Source organism: Globicephala melas, chromosome 2 (assembly GCF_963455315.2).
Source record: "Globicephala melas chromosome 2, mGloMel1.2, whole genome shotgun sequence".
NCBI lineage: Eukaryota > Metazoa > Chordata > Mammalia > Artiodactyla > Delphinidae > Globicephala > Globicephala melas.
Genome location: NC_083315.2, coordinates 162344274 through 162366468, shown reverse-complemented (window position 1 = coordinate 162366468; position 22195 = coordinate 162344274). Strand labels below are relative to the sequence as shown.

At 45.1% G+C, this 22195-nt stretch overlaps 1 protein-coding gene across 3 annotated transcripts in view; it reads left to right on the top strand.

Moving 5' to 3' along the window:
* PTPN21 (protein tyrosine phosphatase non-receptor type 21) overlaps positions 1 to 22195 on the top strand; it is a 71514-nt gene that overhangs the window by 41337 nt on the left and 7982 nt on the right. For 2 of the 3 annotated variants that reach the window (XR_004045082.2, XM_030883646.2), the window contains exons 11-15: positions 4852 to 4912; positions 7361 to 7445; positions 11654 to 13071; positions 18279 to 18416; positions 19285 to 19506. Coding sequence is in view for 2 of the 3 variants with exons in the window: in XM_030883646.2 (XP_030739506.1) it covers positions 4852 to 4912; positions 7361 to 7445; positions 11654 to 13071; positions 18279 to 18416; positions 19285 to 19506 (1924 nt within the window). In the remaining variant the exon portion in view is untranslated. Of the gene's footprint in view, positions 1 to 4851; positions 4913 to 7360; positions 7446 to 11653; positions 13072 to 18278; positions 18417 to 19284; positions 19507 to 20044 lie in introns of all 3 variants that reach the window. The other variant, XM_030883649.3, reaches the window with a different exon arrangement.

The following is a 22195-nucleotide window of genomic DNA, read 5'->3' as shown; positions in this document are numbered from 1 at the left end:
TTTAATCCTCGGACCTCTTCTCATCTACACTTGTTCTCTAGGGGATTTGGCTTGACCCAGGCTTCAAAGCAGCATTGATATACTAAAGTGTACCCGACTTCATTTCTAGTCCTGTCTTCCCCCTGAGCACTTGACTTGCACACCCTACTGACATCTCTACTTGGGTGCCTAACAGGCTTCTCCAATTTGATATGCCTAAAACCAAACTCTTGACGTGCTCCTCTTCCTGCCCCAGAGTCTGCTTCTTCCTACTGTCCCCCATTTCGACAGATGGCGGCACACCATAGTCACTCAGGCCCCAAACCTAGAAGTCCTACTTAATTCCTGTTGCCCTTTCATCCCACATCCAATTCGTCAGTACGCTCTGCAAATTCTGCCTTCAAAACATATCTAAATCTGACCATTTGTACAACTCTTTCAGCTGATGACTTAGTGCTGGCTGCCATAGTTCTCATCTGGAATACTGCTGAAGCCGCCTTTTGTTTTTTTTTTTTTTGGCTGCATTGGGTCTTTGTTGCTGCACACGGGCTTTCTCTAGTTGGCGGAGAGCGGGGGCTACTCTTCGTTGTGGTGCATGGCTTCTTATTGTGGTGGCTTCTCTTGTTGCAGAGCACGGGCTCTAGGCACGCAGCCTTCACTAGTTATGGCATGCGAGCTCAGCAGTTGTGGCTCACGAGCTTAGTTGCTCCGCAGCATGTGGGATCTTCCCGGACCAGGGCTCGAACCCGTGTCCCCTGCATTGGCAGGTGGATTCTTAACCACTGCACCACCAGGGAAGTCCAGTAACTTTAATTTTTATGGTCATTTCTTTTAAGGCTCTTAATCCAGACTGTGCTTAGTCACATTTAAAGTGATAATGATTCTGAAGTATTGATAGACTCGTTCTCATGGTCCAGATGGGCATTTAACGAAACCGCAGCAGGCCTGGAACTGGGCAGTGAATTCTGGACATCAGGTTCAGGCTGGGGTGACCAGTGGCTCAGGAGATGGACTCTGCTTGCGTAGAAAGGAGGCCTTTGCTCCTGAGTGTCCCCTTCCCCGCTCCTCAGTCCCGATACATTGTCTAATGGTGTTTGGGGTGGCCTCATGTGAGTCCTCAAACCTTGACCTAGATGACTCTATTTTAGAATTTATAGAATGGCGTGCTCCATCTTCAGTCTTGCTCTCTCTCTCCACTTTCAAAGTACATTAGGTAACAATCATCTTTTTTATGTCACTCAAGCCTTAAAAATGTTAGATAACAATCTCTTTGCTTTTTAATTTATAAAATGGGGATAATGGGGCTTTTACTTAACATTTCTTTAGGGTTGGAATAGGAATTAAATGAGGTAATGTCAATCTCTTAGGTGAAATGACTTCTCTCGCCCTCTTCCCCACCCGAAGCCCCAGAACTGGTCATGCTATAATCGACCTCCTGAATTTATATGAGAAGAGCCTGGAAGGGAAGAGGACTCTTGAGAGGGGTCTTGGTATGGGAGGCTTTTCTCTCTCCTCTCTGGGGGGAGCGGGGGAAGGGGAGGTTGGTATCCCCCAACCTGCAAAGCCAAGTGGTAGACGTTTCCACAGACTTTCTCTAGAGGGGGAAGTTGGATTTCTGTCACCAGTGGGCTGCTTGCTGAGCCTTGTCAGAGGGTTGGTCTGTGTTCCCTGCAGTTTACGTGTAAACTGAATATGGGTGAATACGGCAGCTGGTCTCTGTTCTGGAGACTTCTGTGATCAGGAGATTGACTGGGGTAGGCCCTCCTGGAAGGGGATGGGGTTGCCCCACTTCTTCGAGGCCTACTGCAGGGCTTGAAGAGACTGCGAGAGGCTGGGCAGAAGAGAGTGACCCCTATCCTGTTAAAGGAAGGTCATTAAGATCAACATTTCCTAGGTATTTCCACCATCCAACATATTTTTTGTTCATCCAAAGCGCACTCCTCTGCACTAGCTAGAAATATATAAGAAAGGAAGCTCACAAAGCGAAAGTCGGATGACTCTTAGCAATTCACAGCCTTTACAGCTCAACTGGAAATGCTTAGCCATGAGCATCAACTTCAGTCCTCACTCGCTATTTCATTCATTTATTCAGCAAACGTTTGGCACCTTCCTTGTGTGCCAGGCACCAGTGGTACCATGGTGTGTCGTCTGCCTCCATGGAGCCTACGAATCTGTTGAGGTTGGGAGGGGGTGAGACAGATAGTCAGCTGTTAGGGGCCTGTGCTCAGGAGTCCGACAGACCTGCCTGGTTCAAGTGCCAGTTCTGCTTATTTGCCACATGGCCAGGAGCAGTTTACTTAATCTAAGGATCAGTTTCCTCATCTGTAAAATCAGGATAACTGGCCTCGTTTATGGGGTTGGTGTTAGGATCCCATGAGGTAATCAGGTATAGCCTTCAGCACTGTTTTCAGTAAGTAATACCATTTGTTTTACTTGGGCTAGCAGCCGTTTCTTATTTTGTCATCTCCAGTACATGCATTCCAGTGGTTTTCTTTTTTTTTTTTTTCTAAGTTTTTCAGCTGCCTCAGTGTTAGCAGCACCCATCAGCATAGTAACTGCCCCAAAACACAACCAACAGTTACACCATTTTCTCCTGCGTACTAAGTTTAGGATAGCTGATCTCAGAGCAAACTGCCTTTATAAGAATGTTGGCAGGAAGAAGGAGGAGGTTAGACTATTAGAACTGATGGTGTGGCTGCCTGCGTCATACTTTGGCAGGCGGAAGACGTACTAGTTTGTGTTCAGCAGAAGTGGCCTCTCCAGGGGGCAGTGTCGCCTCCATCCTGGGTGCCACCAGCAAGGTGCCAAAATAGATCCCGAGTGTGGGAGTTGCCACCTGTGCTGCTAAGCTGTGCACCCTTGGATTTTGGGTTTAACACGCTTAAGTTTATTCTCGTTTCTGCTGGGCAGTCCTGGACATGGTGTTGGAGGTTTCTATCAGCAACCTTTCTCCCCATCTGTGAATTTTGAATTTATAGTACTTTAAAAGTTTGGTCAGTTTACTGAGTCTCTGGACTAAATATAAACTTCAAAGGACCCAGTTGGCCTAAACAATGGAGAGTAAAGGGAAAGAAAATTTCAAGGCTACAAAATGCAGTGTCTTCAGATTCTGGACACGAATTTTAAGAATATATTAATGTGCACTTAAGGAGTGCTTAAGAAAAAAAGGCCCAGACACACCCTCCTGACTTGTTCCACTAAGGAGGCCTCCTCCTTTACTAATATATGATGCTTTACCAATTGATGCAGGTATTTTTGCAGTCTAATGGAATTAACATCCATTTTATTATTGTGAAGTAATAATTACTGGCAGAATGGGGAACATCCTTTGGGAAAGAGACATCTTTTTTTTTTGAGACATCTATTCTTCATCAACAATCTTAATACCTTCCAGCGATAATAAAAGGATATTATTAAAGAAAGCATTTAATCAAAAAAAGTCAACTCTTGAAAGCAACTGTAGCTACTTGATAAGCTCCTAATAATCAGTAAAATATCTTTAATCTCAAAAATCTTGTAAAAGTTAGCTAATATTTAGGGTTTGAATATAGGAAATCAGTTGTTAGAGTGCTAAGAATAATGTTAATTTATGAGACATGAGGCTTGAGATTATGGTAAATTTACTGATTAAATGGAGCTAGTGTTTACTTTGTGGATTTTCCAGTAATTAGTCCTTAGAACACTATAACCAAGGGTCACAAATTTTTTTTTTTTTTTTTTTTTTGGCGGTACACAGGCCTCTCACTGTTGTGGCCTCTCCTGTTGCAGAACACAGGCTCCGGACGCGCAGGCTCAGCAGCCATGGCTCACGGGCCCAGCCGCTCCGCGGCATGTGGGATCTTCCCGGACCAGGGCACAAACCCGTGTCCCCTGCATCAGCAGGCGGACTCTCAACCACTGCGCCACCAGGGAAGCCCACAAAATATTTCTGTAACTAGTAATTATGTGTCACATGCTCATGAGCTAGGAACAAATGGTCAAAGTTTTTTCAAAAAGTGCTTTGACAAAATTACATCATCAACACAGCCAAGAATCCTATGTGTTTAGGTTCCTAGCTCTTATTTGCAATATAACTGACCACACATAAGAACAACAATAAAAAAATGTCTACCTCTGTGTTAAAAAGATTGAATTACCAAAGGACTTTTCTGTTTGTTTGTGAGCTATGTTTATTCAAAGATGGAGCTTGCTGTGAATATCTTAAAATCTCAGATTATCTGATAAATATTAGTCGGCACTCCTGAATATTCTCATTCCTTTTTAAAAAGTACACTTAAAACCAGAGAGAAGTTTCTTGCTAAGAAAAGTGAATGGCTTTATCACAGGCCCACCAAACGAATTTTCCTACTGTTTCTCTTTCCCTATCTTTGTTCCTTAGAGGAAATATAGATTCTTAAGTTTCCAAAGTTATAACCTTATCTCTTCATGGAGGTGGTCAGTGCTGAGCCAGGCCTACAGGAGAGATGCATTTGCACTGAATCTTGCTTCCCTTGGGATGAGTTTGTGGCCCTCTGGCATGGCCTGTTTTCCCCTCTGCTTCTGATCACTCCAGACGTTCCACCCACATGGACCAGGGAAAGTTACTGCTGCCCATCCCTCTGGTAGTCCAGGTGACTGATGCCCCATGAGGCTCAAACCCTGGAGTGTGGTCAGAGGGATCTGGGCATCAGGAAAGGGCCGAGGCCCCAGGTAAGGACAGAAAATCTCCTTTCTTTTCTCTAATTTATGATTGGATTAGTTTGTCTTTTGCTTTAGAAGATTTATTGTTTTAACTTCTTATTAACTTATTTTGGTAGAATTAGGAAGGTTATGTATATATGAGTGTGTATATATATATATATGCTCTTCTCAAAGACATGTCTTATTTTACAGGCAAACTCAGACCGTCATAGTGAACCCAATTAGGAGGAGGTCTTCTTCAAGGATGTCTCTGGTAAGAAAGAAGGAAAAATACAATTGGTCTTTTTCTTTTAGTGATGTCATCTTCCTTAATAAAATATGCTTTTAGCACTGTTAATTTTTAGTTTGAACCACAAAAGTGTGCTGATATTTGACCAAAGAAATGGTGATTTTCCATAGCTTAAGCCTAATATTTATATAATATATATAATATTTATTATATTATACATATTTAAATATTAGGTCCAAACTCATATTAAAAATTTTGTGAAAATGACTCTAGTACCCAAAGCAATCTACAGATTCAATGCAATCCCTATCAAATTACCACTGGCATTTTTCACAGAACTAGAACAAAAAATTTCACAATTTATATGGAAACACAAAAGACCCCGAATAGCCAAAGCAATCTTGAGAATGAAAAATGGAGCTGGAGGAATCAGGTGCCCTGACTTCAGACTATACTACAAAGCTACAGTAATCAAGACAGTATGGTACTGGCACAAAAACAGAAATATAGATCAATGGAACAGGATAGAAAGCCCAGAGATAAACCCACACACATATGGTCACCTTATCTTTGACAAAGGAGGCAAGAATATACAGTGGAGAAAAGACAGCCTCTTCAATAAGTGGTGCTGGGAAAACTGGACAGGTACATGTAAAAGTATGAGATTAGAACACTCCCTAACACCATACACAAAAATAAGCTCAAAATGGATTAAAGATCTAAATGTAAGGCCAGAAACTATCAAACTCTTAGAGGAAAACATAGGCAGAACACTTTATGACATAAATCACAGCAAGATCCTTTTTGACCCACCTCCTAGAGAAATGGAAATAAAAACAAAAATAAACAAATGTGACTTAATGAAACTTAAAAGCTTTTGCACAGCAAAGGAAACCATAAACAAGACCAAAAGACAACCCTCAGAATGGGGGGAAATATTTGCAAATGAAGCAACTGACAAAGGATTAATCTCCAAAATTTACAAGCAGCTTATGCAGCTCAATAACAAAAAAACAAACAACCCAATCCAAAAATGGGCAGAAGACCTAAATAGAAATTTCCTCAGAGAAGATATACAGATTGGCAACAAACACATGAAAGAATGCTCAACATCATTAATCATTAGAGAAATGCAAATCAAAACTACAATGAGATATCATCTCACACCAGTCAGAATGGCCATTATCAAAGAATCTAGAAACAATAAATGCTGGAGAGGGTGTGGAGAAAAGGGAACACTCTTGCACTGCTGGTGGGAATGTAAATTGGTACAGCCACTATGGAGAACAGTATGGAGGTTCCTTAAAAAACTACAAATAGAACTATCATACTACCCAGCAATCCCACTACTGGGCATATACCCTGAGAAAACCATAATTCAAAGAGTCATGTACCAAAATGTTCATTGCACCTCTATTTACAATAGCCAGGAGATGGAAGCAACCCAAGTGTCCATCATCAGATGAATGGATAAAGAAGATGTGGCACATATATACAATGGAATATTACTCAGCCATAAAAAGAAACGAAATTGAGTTATTTGTAGTGAGGTGGATGGACCTAGAGTCTGTCATACAGAGTGAAGTAAGTCAGAAAGAAAAACAGATACCGTATGCTAACACATATATAGGGAATCTAAGGAAAAAAAAAAAGGTCATGAATAACCTAGGGGTAAGACAGGAATAAAGACACAGACCTACCAGAGAATGGACTTGAGGATATGGGGAGGGGGAAGGGTAAGCTGTGACAAAGTGAGAGAGAGGCATGGACATATATACACTACCAAACATAAAATAGATAGCTAGTGGGAAGCAGCCGCATGGCACAGGGAGATCAGCTCTGTGCTTTGTGATCACCTAGAGGGGTGGGATAGGGAGGGTGGGAGGGAGAGAGACACAAGAGGGAAGATATATGGGAACATATGTATATATATAACTGATCCACTTTGTTATAAAGCAGAAACTAACACACCACTGTAAAGCAATTATACGCCAATAAAGATGTTAAAAAAATTTTTTGACTCTTAGCCAAGAGTAATCAGTAGATATTTAAAATACTAGATGATTTTGCCTAATAAGATTAAATATACTACATGTAAGCTTCTTATGTTCAATTGTTTATATAAGAATTCAGGAAATTTTTGTCTATTCCTTCTTGCTCTTAACTTTTTGGATACAGCTTGTTTTCTTGTGCTGTCTGATGTCTGATATCAGCGCATAGGGCTTAGCATTGCCATTCTGGCACTGAAAATGAAACACTGAAATGATACACTGAAAATGAAACACTGAAATGAAACACTGAAAATGATAGATATGGTAAGAGCTATAGGGTCTTCATATTTATTTTTCATATATAATACGTTTGGCTGCTTTAGAAGTTTTTAATGGAGAGAAAGAAACCAGCAGAAAATTACTGTACACATATTACATAGGCAATGTGTTTTAATGCTGTTTCCAATTTTCCATTTCTTAGCCTAAACCCCAGCCCTATGTGATGCCTCCCCCACCCCAGCTGCATTATAATGGACATTATACAGAACCGTACACTTCTTCCCAAGGTAAAGTACACTCTTTCTGAAATGCCTTACAAAATTATTATGAGTAAATTAATGAGGACTTGGAGATCTTGAAGCCAGGATAGTTTTTGGCTGAAGTTACATCCAAAGTTGTTGTCATGATTATAGCCAACCTGGATTCATAGAAGAAGCTGCCATTATAAAGTCAGTTTTTTGGAAATGGGTGGAAAATATTCAATATCAAATTTTGATGCTCAAGTTTGGCCCACAGGCGCTCCTTCAAGGTGGTTCCCGTGTCCTGTTAACACACCCCAGTAGCCTTTGAGTGCTTCCTTGCTTTCCAGCTCTGGGATGTCCCAAGCTCATTTTGTTTTTTCCTGCCTGAGACCTTCCCACTGTAAAGTATTAAACATTTTATTTTTATGTATTTGCGTTCCTCTTTCACATGATGGGTAAAGGGAGCTGTATTTAAACAGCGCCTCCGAAGCTGAATCTCCAGCATTCGTTTTACAGACTCTGCCTACAGGGCTCTGCTATAAAGGCTGAGGAGATTTACGCAGAGAAGTAATTCCGTATCTCAAGAAGCTTGGATTCTAATAGTGGAGGATGAGACAAGTACACAAATAACTTAAATACAAAGAGAACATGATTGTTGTGATGAGAGAGAGCGAGCAATTGCTCATCATGTTGGAGAGACTGAGAAAGGCTTTTTGGACCTCAAAAGATGGGTAGATTTCCCTATGTAGAGAGAGGCAGGTTCCTGTTGGGATTGCTGCTCCTGGTTTTGTGAAGGGGGTGTGGATAGTGAATGCATTGGCACAAACAAGGAAGAGGGTGGCTGGACTCAGTCCCACAGGGAACCGGTAGAACATGGTGTGTGAAGGGACTGGAAGGTGGGTGGTGACGCATTGCTGGTGCCAGGCCTTGTGTGTAAGATGAGACTTTCTGTGCAGTGCGACGGGTGGGTGGGAGGGGATGGATTGGGCTCTGGGTTCCCAGAGTGTCCCCCTCAGGATGTTTTCACCTTCTTCACGGTCTTCTCCTCCTTGCACACTGCCCTCCTTTGGTTTTGTGACCCCAGCTCCCACCCACTTCCAGGAAAAGGCTCTTCTCTCTGCACTGTTAGTGTTTCCTTGCTGTTCATCCCTTTTCCTCCATCTGTAAGCATCCTACTATTTTTCCTCTCTTCTCTCTTCAAACTGCAGTTTGAATTATTTTTTTCTTTCATTTTTCACCCCACTTCTGAGAGTAACACGTTTGTGCTCCTTCTGCCTCCTGGTTACCCCTTTACTTCTCCTACCTTTGCTACTCTGTTCAAGCTGCCCTCTCACAGGTCCCCAGAGCCCCGCACATTCTCCTTCCCATCCGATTCCAGCAGTCTAGGCTATTGACAGACCTCTCTTCCCTGCGCTGGGTTCTCCCTCCTCCTGTACCATCGGTGTTCACTGCTCCCAGAGTCTGCCCAGTGCCTCTTCTCCCCCCCGCGGGCTTCTGCAGCAGCCTCGTTTCATCCATGGTTCGGGTTTCAGCGAAGATGACTGTCTGTGTTTCCCACCCCGTCATCACTGCTATGCTCCAGCCCCACATTTCATCTGTCTGACAACTGTTGGGGCAGTGAAAGGAGCTACTGCATGTGAGCCCTCAGCGGGCTACCCGGCTGAGTGGGAAGCACTCAGTGAATATTATCCACCATTACAGCTTGCTGAAGACTGACATCCTGCATTTGAGCCCATCACTCTAGTCCACAAGTCCCTTTGCCCAAGTTCCTTACTTCTTTACGACGAAGTCACCCTCCTGGTTACTTGGATTCCAAACTGCATGTAATTTTTCTTTTCTCTTTTTGCCTTCAATACCACGACAGTTGCAAACCCTATTGCCTCTGATGAACTCCATGTAACACCTCTTCCATGTCCCCTTCGCCCTGTCCCTCTGCTGCTAATCCAGTTCTTTTTTTTTTTTTTTAAACGTCTCATTAGTTCTTGCATCATAGCTGCTGATATCTTCAGTCTTCAATCCCCACTCTCCCTGGTTCACCTGACACTCAGCAGCCAGGCTCATCTTATCCCATCTCCCTGACGATCGTTCCTTTGTCTAGTGTTCAACGTTCTCTGTGATGTTTCTTCATGCTACTCTTCCTGTCTTATTCCCCACTGTTCTCTACCGTCTCCGGCTACCTGGTACTCCAGCCAGACCGAGCACGCCCTCTGTACCTCGTCTCCCAGCTTTGCCCGCACTGCTCTGTCACCCACAAGGGTCCTTATCCCATGCACCCTCCTGCCCACATGCTTCCACCCAGTCAGGATGGGCTAGGCTGCCGTGTGGGAAGCAATTCTAAACTCTTAGTGGCTTACACAGGAAAGCTTACTTCTTTCTCAGGTTACCCGTGTCCATTGTGCACTGGCAGGAGGGCTCTGCTCCACGTCAGCCTGCCCCAGGGACTCGGGCTGGGGTCCCTTTCCATCTGGAATGTTGGGCACGGTGGCAAGGAGAAGGGAGCCTGGAGATTGCTGGGTGGGATCCGAGTGATCCGCGCGCACTCAGAGGTAGAGAGCCCGGCTACTGATGAAACCCCACCCTCATACTCCAAGGCCCCTTGAGGGCTGTATCCCCTGGGGGGCTGTTCTTGGTCTTCTCCCTGTCCCATCAGCCTGGCCCAAGCTGGAAGCGATCCTCCTCTCCTCCGGACTCCTGTAACGCTTATCTCCTTTCATTGTCAAGCTTCTTCCTTGGATTCTGGTGATTTGGGTACACACCTTTGCCTTTATATTTATCTGGATTCCAGTCATTTTCCCCCCGTTAGTTCTTAGCATAGTCTTTTACACATACAGACTCGTAAATGAATGGTTCATGGAGTACCCAGAGGAGCCTGGAGATGGGGAGGCCAGGCCGGCGGGTATTGTGCGAGTCTGGACGGGCTTGAACGAGGCTGAGCTGTGACAGCAGTGAGTAGAGGGGACTCCGTAGACGCACATTGCAGAGTGTTCCAGATACGGGAAATGGACAGGAACAAGGAAGCATTGCGTGTCCACAGGAAGAAACAGTGGTGCGTCTGAGGCCCATCCCTTTGTGGCTGTATGTGCCACACACGAGGCTGTGGCATGTTCACTTTGATAATCGTTTGGCACTTAAACTGCCAAGAGGCTTTTGAATCGAAAAAAGAATGCTTTTCGATGGCAACTGTTCTCTGATGGTTAGAAATCACCCTCGTTAGTTTTCCAGGTGAACTACAGGTTGGACTGAAGAAACATGCCTCCTACCAGCCCCGACCAGGTGCACACACAGCCAAGCTAGATCCTGCTAGCTGGGACCCCAGTCTTACTGCAGCATGGGGGCTGGAGCAGGGGGCAGGAGTGGCTGTCTTAGCAAGGGTCTTCTTGGCGTCTGGCCCCTAGTGAGGTATACAGCTACTGGTGACACTGTTGGACCTGAAGAGGCTCAGATCCTGCCCAACTATTGCCCTTTTGTGTCTTCACTGTGGAAGAATCTATACAGCCCGCCTAGAGTTTCATTTAAGGAACTGTTTACAGACAGTTGGTGCTTGAGCTAGCTCAGCATCATCAAGGCCACATCTCCAGTGAGGGGAGAAAGCAGAGTCAGAGACCCAAAGCCCTGAACAGTATCTCTGCCTGCAGTCCCCCAGACTTCCAGAAAGCCTGCTTTGTGTCTCTAGTAAAACACGTTTTTGACTTTCAGAAAAAGAGTGTTTTGTGGCACAGTTGTACTCTCAATATTGGACTTAGATTTGGCTGCTCTTTATTGGGTGTCACATCCTGAATACCACCCTTAGAGTAGGCAGGGCCATCCCCATTCTCTAGATGAGGAGGCGAGGCTCCCAGAAACCCCCTGTCCAGGGTCACTCAGAGCTGTGGCTAGAGCCAGGTCACTTCAGGGTGGAGTTTCATGAGGTACGCTGAGAATGTCATCAACGTTCGGGGCCTGTCTCAGTATTTGTCTAGAGTAATTGCCACTTTTGTACATTCAGAAAATCTCATTTTAAAATATACATTTTTTTTTTTTTTTGCGGTACGCGGGCCTCTCACTGTTGTGGCCTCTCCTGTTGCGGAGCACAGCCTCCGGACGCGCAGGCTCAGCAGCCATGGCTCACAGGCCCAGCCGCTCCGTGGCATGTGGGATCTTCCCGGACCGGGGCACGAACCTGTGTCCCCTGCCTCGGCAGGCGGTCTCTCAACCACTGCGCCACCAGGGAAGCCCTAAAATATACATTTTAAATGTTTTGTTTTTCCCCCCAGATAACCTGTTTGTGACCAACCAGAATGGATACTACTGTCACTCTCAGACAAGTTTGGATCGAGCCCAGATTGACCTGAGTGGTCGCCTCCGCAACGGCAGTGTCTACAGTGCACACAGCACCAGCTCCTTAAATAACCCCCAGCCCTACTTGCAGCCCTCACCCATGTCCTCGAACCCAAGCATCACCGGGAGTGACATCATGAGGCCTGACTACGTCCCGTCGCACCGGCACAGCGCCCTGATCCCCCCGTCCTACCGCCCCACCCCCGACTATGAGACGGTGATGAAGCAGCTCCACAGAGGCCTGGCGCCCGCCGAGAGGCAGAGCCACTCGCTGAGAAACCTCAACATCGGCAGCTCGTACGCGTACAGCAGGCCCGATGCGCTGGTCTACAGCCAGCCCGAGATCCGGGAGCATGCGCACTTCAGCTCCCCCCCGTCGGCCCACTACCCGTTCAACCTGAATTACAGTTTCCACAGCCAGGCCCCTTACCCATACCCCGCAGAGAGGCGGCCGGTGGTGGGTGCCGTCAGCGTGCCCGAGCTGACCAACGTGCAGCTCCAGGCCCGGGACTACCCAGCCCCCAACATCATGAGGACGCAGGTGTACCGCCCGCCGCCCCCCTACCCGTACCCCAGGCCCGCCAACAGCACCCCTGACCTGTCCCGCCACCTCTACATCAGCAGCAGCAACCCCGATCTCATCACCCGGCGGGTCCATCACTCTGTCCAGACGTTCCAGGAGGACAGCTTGCCGGTGGCGCATTCCCTGCAGGAGGTCAGCGAGCCCCTGACCTCAGCCCGGCACGCCCATCTCCAGAAGAGGAACAGCATTGAGATCGCCGGGCTGACCCACGGCTTTGAGGGCCTGCGGCTCAAGGAGAGGACCATGTCGGCGTCAGCGGCGGACGTGGCTCCGCGGGCCGTCTCCGCGGGCTCCCAGCCAAACGTCGTCACTGAAAGGACAAAGCAAGAAGAGGACGATGAGCAGCAGAGCAGATACGGTCACAAAAAGTCCCTTTCAGACGCCACCATGCTGATACACAGCAGCGAGGAGGAGGAGGAGGACTTGGAGGAGGGGCGCGGGGCGCAGGCGCCCCGGGGCAGCTACTCCCAGCAAGCCCCACGGAGCGGCCCCCACACGCCCGGCCCCCCGGCCGCCGGCCCCACGCACAGCCTTGAGCCCAAGGCCCACGTCACTGAGGCCGAGAGAAAGGGGAGGGCCGGCAGCCCAGTTCCCACGCCCGGGGAAGGCCCACGGCCCAGGAGGGACGGGCTGCTGACGCCCTCCATGTCCGAGTCCGACCTCACCACGTCCGGGAGGTACCGCGCCAGGAGGGACTCTCTGAAGAAGAGGCCGGTGTCAGATCTCCTCTCCGGAAAGAAGAATGTCGTAGAAGGGCTTCCGCCGTTAGGGGTGAGCCGTTCAGTGTGCGGGGGTGGGGGTGGGGGGGTCACCGGGGGGGGGTCACCCAACCCAGCACGGTGCCCTGTGCACCTGACTTTTCTCAATGCCTTCTGCCCTCTATCCATCTTTTCTTTCACTCATTACTTATGATGTTTTTCAGCTTTTTTCCTTTTAAGTTGTTTCAACTCCCCCCCCCCCCGCAGCCAACACATATTTTGCCCAGTTTTTGTCTTATTTTGTAATACTTTGAGTTTGAGTATCTATGGAAATAATGGGGAGGGATTAGAATTTTCGTGGTTTTGCTGGAGGTAATAACTTAGGTGAAGTGAAAGGTAAATGTAGGAGGCTCTGTGGAATGGAAGAGAAAGAATGAATGGGAAGTTTTAGTAATGCAGTGTGATGGAAAAGGGAGTAAAGGTTTCACGACTTTAGCCAGGATTGCTTTGTCAGCCACCCGTAAAAATACCCCGCTGTGGTGCAGGGTCTAGGGCTGCTCTTGTTCAGTTTGCTTGTTTGGGGTCTGAGGGAAGCATTCCCCGAAGTGTCCCTAATGTATTCCTTATGTCGCAGTCCGTGTGGGTACAGCTTGAACTGCTGGGCTGTGACCTCTGAGGGCTGGAGGGTGATTCTGGAGCTGGAAGGTGGCACTTTGTCAAGATAAAAAACCCAAGAGCTCCAGGTCTCTTTATTTATTCTTTATATCTTTATTGGAGTATAATTGCTTAACAATGTTGTGTTAGTTTCTGCTGTACAACAAAGTGAATCAGCTGTAAGTATACATATTCCCCATATCCCCTCCCTCTTGAACCTCCCTCCCACCCTCCCTATCCCACCCCTCTAGGTGGTCACAAAGCACCGAGCTGATCTCTCTGTGCTATGCGGCTGTTTCCCACTAGAAATCCATGTTACATTTGGTAGTGTATATATGTCCATGCCACTCTCTCACTTCGTCCCAGCTTCCCCTTCCCCCTCCCCCACCCCATGTCCTCAAGTCTGTTCTCTACGTATGTGTCTTTATTCCTGCCCTGCCACTAGGTTCATCAGTACCATTTTTTTAGTTTCCATATATGTGTGTTAGCATATGGCATTTGTTTTTCTCTTTCTGACTTACTTCACTCTGTATGACGGACTCCAGGTCCATCCATCTCATTACAAATAATTCAATTTTGTTCCTTTTTATGGCTGAGTAATATTCCATTGTATATATGTGCCACATCTTCTTTATCCATTCATCTGTCGATGGACATTTAGGTCGCTTCCATGTCCTGGCAGTTGTAAATAGTGCTGCAGTAAACATTGTGGTACATGACTCTTTTTGAATTATGGTTTTCTCAGGGTATGTGCCCAGTAGTGGGATTGCTGGGTCATATGGTAGTTCTATTTGTAGTTTTTTAAGGAACCTCCATACTGTTCTCCATAGTGGCTGCACCAATTTACATTCCTACCTCCAGGTCTCTTTAAAAGAGAGACTGAGTGAACTGAGAACCCAAGGAAGGTCCCTTGTAGAAAATGCAGCTCCTTAATATTCAGGATGATAAATAACCGTGGTTTAAGCACTTTTTATCTACTTGAGGCAAAATATAAAAGAGCATAACATCATCTCTAGCTGCCATTCCCAGAGCATTTACCATGTGCTGAGCAGGCCATCTGCTTTACCATGTCCAGTTTACAACAGGCCTATTGTTTCTACAGATGAGAAAATAGACTCTGAGATATTAAGTAACTTTCCCAAGGTCACACAGCTAATGAGTGACCGAACTGAAATTTTAAACCCATATTTATCTCCGCAACTGGTTCTCCTATCTTCTACGTTGTTCTGCATCGAAGTAGTATATTTTATTAAGTAATAATTCCTTGTCTAAGCTTTGCTATTCTCTGTCTTTCCACTGAAACCTTTTAACTCTGAGTTCCTCAGCTTTGCCCAGGCATGTGTGGCATTGTCATGTCAGCGTGTCCACTCTGAGTCATCTGGCTTCCTTGCTCAGGCTCCTCCTTGCCCAGGGCTCCATTCCCTGTGCCCTGCGCTCCTGCCAAGTGAAAGTGATTAATTAGCCTATGCATTCTGTCTCCCAGTTGCTCCCAGTGTCCTGGCAGCTAGGGACTCCTCTCCCCATTTTTGCTGGTGGGCATATTCAGACCTGAGGGCGCGTCACAAATGTGGTTCTGCCCTAGTGTATTATTAGATCTTCTAAGATGCTACAGACATCTTCATAAGCAGGAGGAAAGTTCACACAATATTATAGTGGTTATGAAATAGATCAGTATACACAGACTCAAACTACTTACAGTAGTGCCGTGAATTTAAACGTGTTTTCTTTTAATGGGTTGGAATTGTAAATTTATTTTAAATTTTTCTTGGGAGTACATTCTTACTCATCTGTCTGACAGTAAAGGCCAGTGTCTCAGGTCGGCTGAAGCGGAGGGCATGGGCTCACAATCAGTGATTCAGGGCAGGACAGGGTGTGGACGTGTCTCCCGAAGTAACTGCCTGAGTCCTGAGCCAGCTGGACGGGGCCCTCTCATAGTTGACACTCTTCACTGATTACATCATGAACATAGTTTTTATGTGTGACCTGAGTCTTTCCCCGAATGATACTTGTTTTGAGTAGAGTCCAGTGTTCAAGGCTATTGTCCCTGTAGTTTTGAATGGCCCAGCAAATTCTGCTAAATCTGAGGACTTCTATCGGTGTGGTTCTCTAAAAATACAAAATTTCCCCCCATTGACTTCTAGACCTATAGTATTAGTGAGATTATGTGATTGGATTATCCTTTTTCACCCCTTCTTTTCGCATAAGGGATCTCCCTACTTAAGGAATGTGAATGGCAGCTGTGGCTCAGGAAAGGTACAGGACCTAAGAGTGGAAAACTTGGGTCTGAGTCTAGAACCTGCCATTCATTAGTTCTCTGCCCAGTGGGCCGGGCCCTTCACACACCAGAGCCTCAGCTTCTCCATCCGTAACACAGGACGGTCACCCCTCCTCTGTCTGCTGTGGCATTGTGTTAGGTCCCACATAGGGTTAGGCATGAAAAGTGCTTTCTAAATTCTATGATGCAGCATAACTGATTTTAATGCACGGTTTTTATTGTGTTGACCCTATTTGCCATGTATAAAGAGGCAGCTGTGTGACACTGGGCAAACAACTTAATCTCTCTGACTCCCATTTTCTCATTTGTAACCGAGATGACCCCAGAGAGTTGTTGGGGGAAAATGCTCAGTCAAGTTTAACTTATTACTGTGAGGTGGCATCATACATTTAACTTACTGGCTTCCCAAGAGCTGAAGAGTCCAACCCCCTGCTAATCCTCTGACCCCCTTCATAGTAACTCAGGGTGGCCATTATTTTAATTGTTACAGCAAGCGAATATACTAATAAGAATTATGGTTCTAGAGGTTTAGTATTAAAAACAGTGAAATAAATTGCAGAGAAGCAGGAACATTTTAGAATTCTCCACCCATCTCCACCTATGGCGACTTGATTGCTATCTGGAAAAGGTAGACCGGTTTGAGTGCTTGTGCATCGGTATAAGGAGTTTTTGTTTCACCCTTAGTCTTATGTACATTTAAAACCATGCTCTTGTACTCTGAGGGCTAAGTAAGGGGTATTTGAAGTGAGTTTTGACTATAAGACCCTTTCTTCAAATACTGGCTTTGGGGCTTCCCTGGTGGTGCAGTGGTTAGGAATCTGCCTGCCAATGCAGGGGACACGGGTTCAAGCCCTGGTCCGGGAAAATCCCACATGCTGTGGAGCAACTAAGCCCATGCGTCACAACTACTGCACTCTAGAGCCTGCAAGCCACAGCTGCTGAAGCCTGCGCACCTAGAGCCCGTGCTCCGCGACAAGGGAAGCCACCACAATGAGAGGCCGGCGCACCGCAACGAAGAGTAGCCCCCGCTCACTGCAACTAGAAAAAGCCCATGCGCAGCAATGAAGACCCAGCACAGCCAAAAATAAATAAAATAAAATAAAATAAATTTTTAAAAAAATACTGGCTTTAGAACTGACCTTACCAATCATCCAGCACACGTGTGCTGGGGCCTTTTGAGTCATTTTCAGGCCAAGCAGTGCTGGAGCCACCTCTGCTGGCTGGTGGGAGCTGAGTGTTAAATTTTCAGGCTCTTGTGAGGCCTCTGATTTTCCACTGGCAGATTGAAATTAGCTGTGATGGGAGTATTTGTACCGTGGAACCTGGCAAACTTCACACATCAGAACTGTTCCCAGTCTCCTGCCACAAAGTCCGTTGTTAAACATTTACCTGCTTTCTGCACACCACTGTTTTCTGCACACATGAGAATCATGACATTTTAGCCTAAGCAGGAACCTTTTAGTCTGTGTAGCCTCCCTCTCTCCAAGGCTGACAGAGCTGCAGTAAAGTTGATTTTATTTATGAGACAGAAGAGAACTGCTGATTTCATTTATGAGATAGAACTGAGAAAACCCTTTCTGTCAAATTAGGGCTACAGTCGTGATAATTACGATGGCTTCCAAGGAGGTGTAGACTATTGAAGACTTGGCATTCTTGGGCTCGTTTGCCTCGGAGAGCAAAATCATTGGCTTTAATAATAACTTTAGGAAACACCAGTTTTCAGGAGACAGAATTCCGTCTGTGCCCTCTCTTGTACCCTCTCTTGGTATAATAATGTTCTCCTCATTTAAAAATGTGGTGGTTCTAACTGCATTTACCAGAGGTGTGGTGAGCTAACGCAGGTCACACAAGTCTGCAACAGAATGTAGAATACAATAGAGCCACCAGAGAAGACATTGAAAAAGAACGAATTGTTATTTTTTTTAAATGTATAAAAGCTTATTGCAATGAGGTGACTGCATTTAAAACCCTCTTTGTGGATTGCAGCTGGTTTTTGTGTGTGTCACGGTTTGATATTCAGGAGTCCTGTCTGCTTGGAGCCTCACCTTTCATTACAACAGAGCCCTGAAACCAGTTGCATTTCAAAACCTTATATCTGGAAGACTTATCAGGGCTTTGGCCTTAAAAGGAATGTCTTCCTCCTAATCTTTGTGAAACAAACGTGTGTGTGTGTGTGTGTGTGTGTGTGTGTGTGTGTGTGTGTGTGTGTGTGTGTGTGGAGTGTAAGCTCTCCTGTGGTTGTTGGTTTAGGAGAACCCACCCTCTGTTAACTGTCTTCAGTCCATTGAAATCTCTTTTCAAAGGGATTGTATTTGTGTATATTTGATATATACATATAAATATTTTTGTAGGGAATGAAAAAGAGCCGAGTAGATGCAAAAAAAATTGGTCCTCTCAAACTGGCTGCCCTAAATGGACTCTCCCTGTCTCGACTGCCTCTGCCTGATGAAGGAAAAGAGGTGCCTGCCAGAGCCACGAATGATGAGAGGGTACGTACCGGACCACGGGTCTGCACGCCTGCCCTGGAACAGCTGATACAGTGTTGCAGAACTGCCTTCTTGAGATTTTACTGAATTTTCTAACACATTTGATAATTATAAATGAGTGTTAGGAATTTTGTCATCTGGCCTTCAAAACTGGGACAAATTTATAGCTAATGTCTTAATGGATAATTTCAGGCTAAATGTTGATTTTTGTCTGTTCGTTTCTGAATACTGTTCTTTACCTTCTTCTGGCCATGAAGTTAGAGGAAATGTGCAAATGCGTACACATAGGAAGGAAAGCAGATATCGACTGCTTTCATTACATCGAAAACTTAACAGTGAACGGTTACTGAATTTTTCAAAACTTTGTGACTGAGATGTATTTGCTATGAGGTTCTATTATATCAAAATTAGACAGGCATGAATTATGCTAAGCAAAAATTAATTTGCTTACAACTGGATCCTGGAGATAGTTTCCAATAATGTTTTCTGTTTTTTATATATATCATAAAATTGCAGCATTTGTTCATAGAGGTTGGAATTGATTATCCTACTTCAGGATTTACTGTTCTCCAGGAGAATTTTCCATTCTTAGGGAGTCACATAATTGGCTGTAGATTTAGAGAAGATGAATTCAACGAATTGTTTTAGGCCAAGTTTACACAGAACTTTGCATCATGTTTCTCACCAATAAGATTATTTCATTTGTTCTTTTGTTGTTATGACTTGTTAAATTTAACTTTGGTTTCATCTAGAATTTTCAATATTGGATAATACTGGACTTGAAAAAGAAAATGAGATTTCAAGTATACGGTCAAAATGCAGCTGTGGCATGGGACTGTATTCATATTATTCCTCACTTTCTATTTTTCAGTGTAAAATTCTGGAACAGCGGTTAGAACAAGGAATGGTATTCACAGAATATGAAAGAATTCTTAAAAAGCGGCTCGTTGATGGGGAGTGCTCAACAGCACGACTCCCTGAAAATGCAGAAAGAAATCGGTTCCAAGATGTTCTTCCCTATGACGACGCCAGAGTGGAACTGGTCCCAACCAAAGAAAACAATACCGGTTACATCAACGCGTCACATATTAAGGTGAGGGGAATGTTTAGAGTGATACACAGGATGTGAAGTTTCCAGTTAAATTAGGAGAATGGTAAGAATTGTATTCATGTCTGTTTTCTAAAAACATCCTAGTTTTGAATCGTTGGGACAAACTGTACTGTAAGTTGGGAAATCCATACACCAAAGCTGGACACACAGTGTTTGCTCCCTCCACGTGTTGGATCCCTCTGCGCCCAGCATTGTTACCGGGACTCCGGGACCACTCATTTGTCTGACTTGAGAACTTTGTGCTTCTAAATCTGAAGACCTCTTTATAGCTCATAAATTCTCTCAAGAGCAACTGAATTGCTAGTTTTCCCTTATCACATACCTACACGCATTTTTATGTAAAAGAAGTGTCTGGTGTTTACCAAAGCTTTTCCTTATGGTGGTACCATCTGCACTCTTTGCATACTCTCTTAGTCATTTTTTTTTAAGATTGTTACAAGTTTAAGTACTTCCGTGCCTCCAGCCTTTCTAGCATTCTCCCAGTTTTAAATTTATTAATTTATTTATTTTTATTTTTTAGGCCACGTCGGGTCTTAGTTGCGGCACGAGAGATCTTCGTTGAGGCATGCGGGATCTTTTGTTGTGGTGCGCCAGCTCTTCATTGTGGCGCATGGGCTTCTCTCTAGTTGTGGCGTGCAGGTTTTCTCTTCTCTAGTTGTGGTGCATAAGCTCCAGGGCGTGTGGGCTCTGTAGTTGTGGCGCGTGGGCTTAGTTGCCCTGCAGCATATGGGATGTTAGTTCCCCGACCAGGGATCAAGCCCGCGTCCCCTGCATTGGAAGGCGGATTCTTTACCACTGGACAACCAGGGAAGTCCCTCTTAATCATTTATTTTCTTTTGTAGCCATTAAATATTTTATAAGAACAATTTCTTAAAATTAATTAGTTTATTCTTGGCTGTGTTGGGTCCTCGTTGCTGCGCACAGGCTTTTCTCTAGTTGCGGCGAGCGGGAGCTACTCTTCGTTGTGGTGCGCGGGCTTCTCATTGCGGTGGCTTCTCGTTGCAGAGCAAAGGCTCTAGGCGTGCGGGCTACAGTAGTTGTGGCACGTGGGCTCTAGAGCACAGGCTCAGTAGTTGTGGCGCATGGGTTTAGTTGCTCCACAGCATATGGGATCTTCCTGGACCAGGGATCAAACCCATGTCCCCTGCATTGGCAGGCGGATTCTTAACCACTGTGCCACCAGGGAGGTCCCTCTTTTAATCATTTTTAAACATTATTTTGTTCTTAAGCAGTGCTGCTTTTTCCCTGTAAACAGTATAATGCCGTTTAACTGGGGTAACGTTACACCCATTAAAATGGAAAAGTGATGATTCACAACAGGAAGGTGAGAAAAGCCAGATGCTCTGTCTTCTCCATGCTGGCTGGAGAGTCAGTTCGTTGTTTCTGGAAGAAGAAATTTCCTTATAGTGAGTGAATGAGTAAGTGTCTATGGGCAGGTGTTATTTTCCTTCTTTCCCACATTTTATTTAGTTTGCAAGTGATGTTTGATGAGAGCCGTTTCACACTTAAGACTTTGTAGAGGCCCAGCAGTCTGCCTGTGAAAGCCAGTACCCTTGATGGTCTTTGGGAATTTGTGCACAAGCTTTTTAAACATGGGCATAAGTTATTTAAAAACTGAGCATCTCTTTGGAATAGCTTAGCCGGTCTCCCATGACTGGGTGGATGAGGGTTGAATAACATTGTGGTTCTGTGGTGGTATTTCAGAATCTTCAGAGACAGCCCGAGGAACAGTGGAAGGAGTCTGACTTCAGAATTCGTGGATCGACCACTTAGCAGTGTGGGACCTCGTTGTACTTATCTCTGAATAAGGAAGTGCTGACCTCCCCCATTTTGCTCCCCATCAGATCCTTCCTCCCTGGTTCTTGTTCGCTGTGGTGCCTGGTGCCACCCACCACGGGCCCAGTGGGAGGATGGGGGTGTGACTCAGCTGCAGCCTTAAATGGGGGCATGAGTGGAAAGGGTGCGTGGCCCAGGGTTTACACTCGGGGCACTCGGAAAGCGGTTATGGTCGTCACTCAGCAGTGGGGGAGCCGAGATTTAACCCAGATTTCCTGACTACAAATCCTGTAATTATTATATTAGACTGTTTTCAAGGAGGTTAAATCCTAAGTGGAAATTTAGTATGGAGGGTGATCCTGACTCAGAAGTTCAGAGGTGAACTCCTTAGGCAGGAAGACTTTTTTCCCCTAGAAATTTGATGTTTAACTTAGGTTTTGACTCAATTGCTAGTACTTGATCCAATGTGTGTAGTACTTCACGAGGGAAAATTGTGTTTGAGATTTGGGATATGATGACGTTGATATTATTTTTATGAGAAGAACCTAACAGCAGCAATAACAGTAATTTATTAAGAACCTATCATGTGCAGGGCACCATACATATTGGCTCGCTTAATCCTGACAACATGAGGGTAGGGAATATTTTTGTTGTATAGATGAAAATTGAAATTTGGAGAGCTTAAGGAAATTGCCCTAGGTCACATAGATATTATGTGAATTCATAGCGCATACGTTTATAAAGATATCAGTAATGGAAATGGCACTAATAAGGAAAAAGAATAAGATAAAAGTCTTTCTTTATTCTGCTGAATATTTCAGTTTGCTTTTTTCATGTTACCATGAACAAATGTATATACATGTATTATACACATACATATTAATTTCTTTTAAAA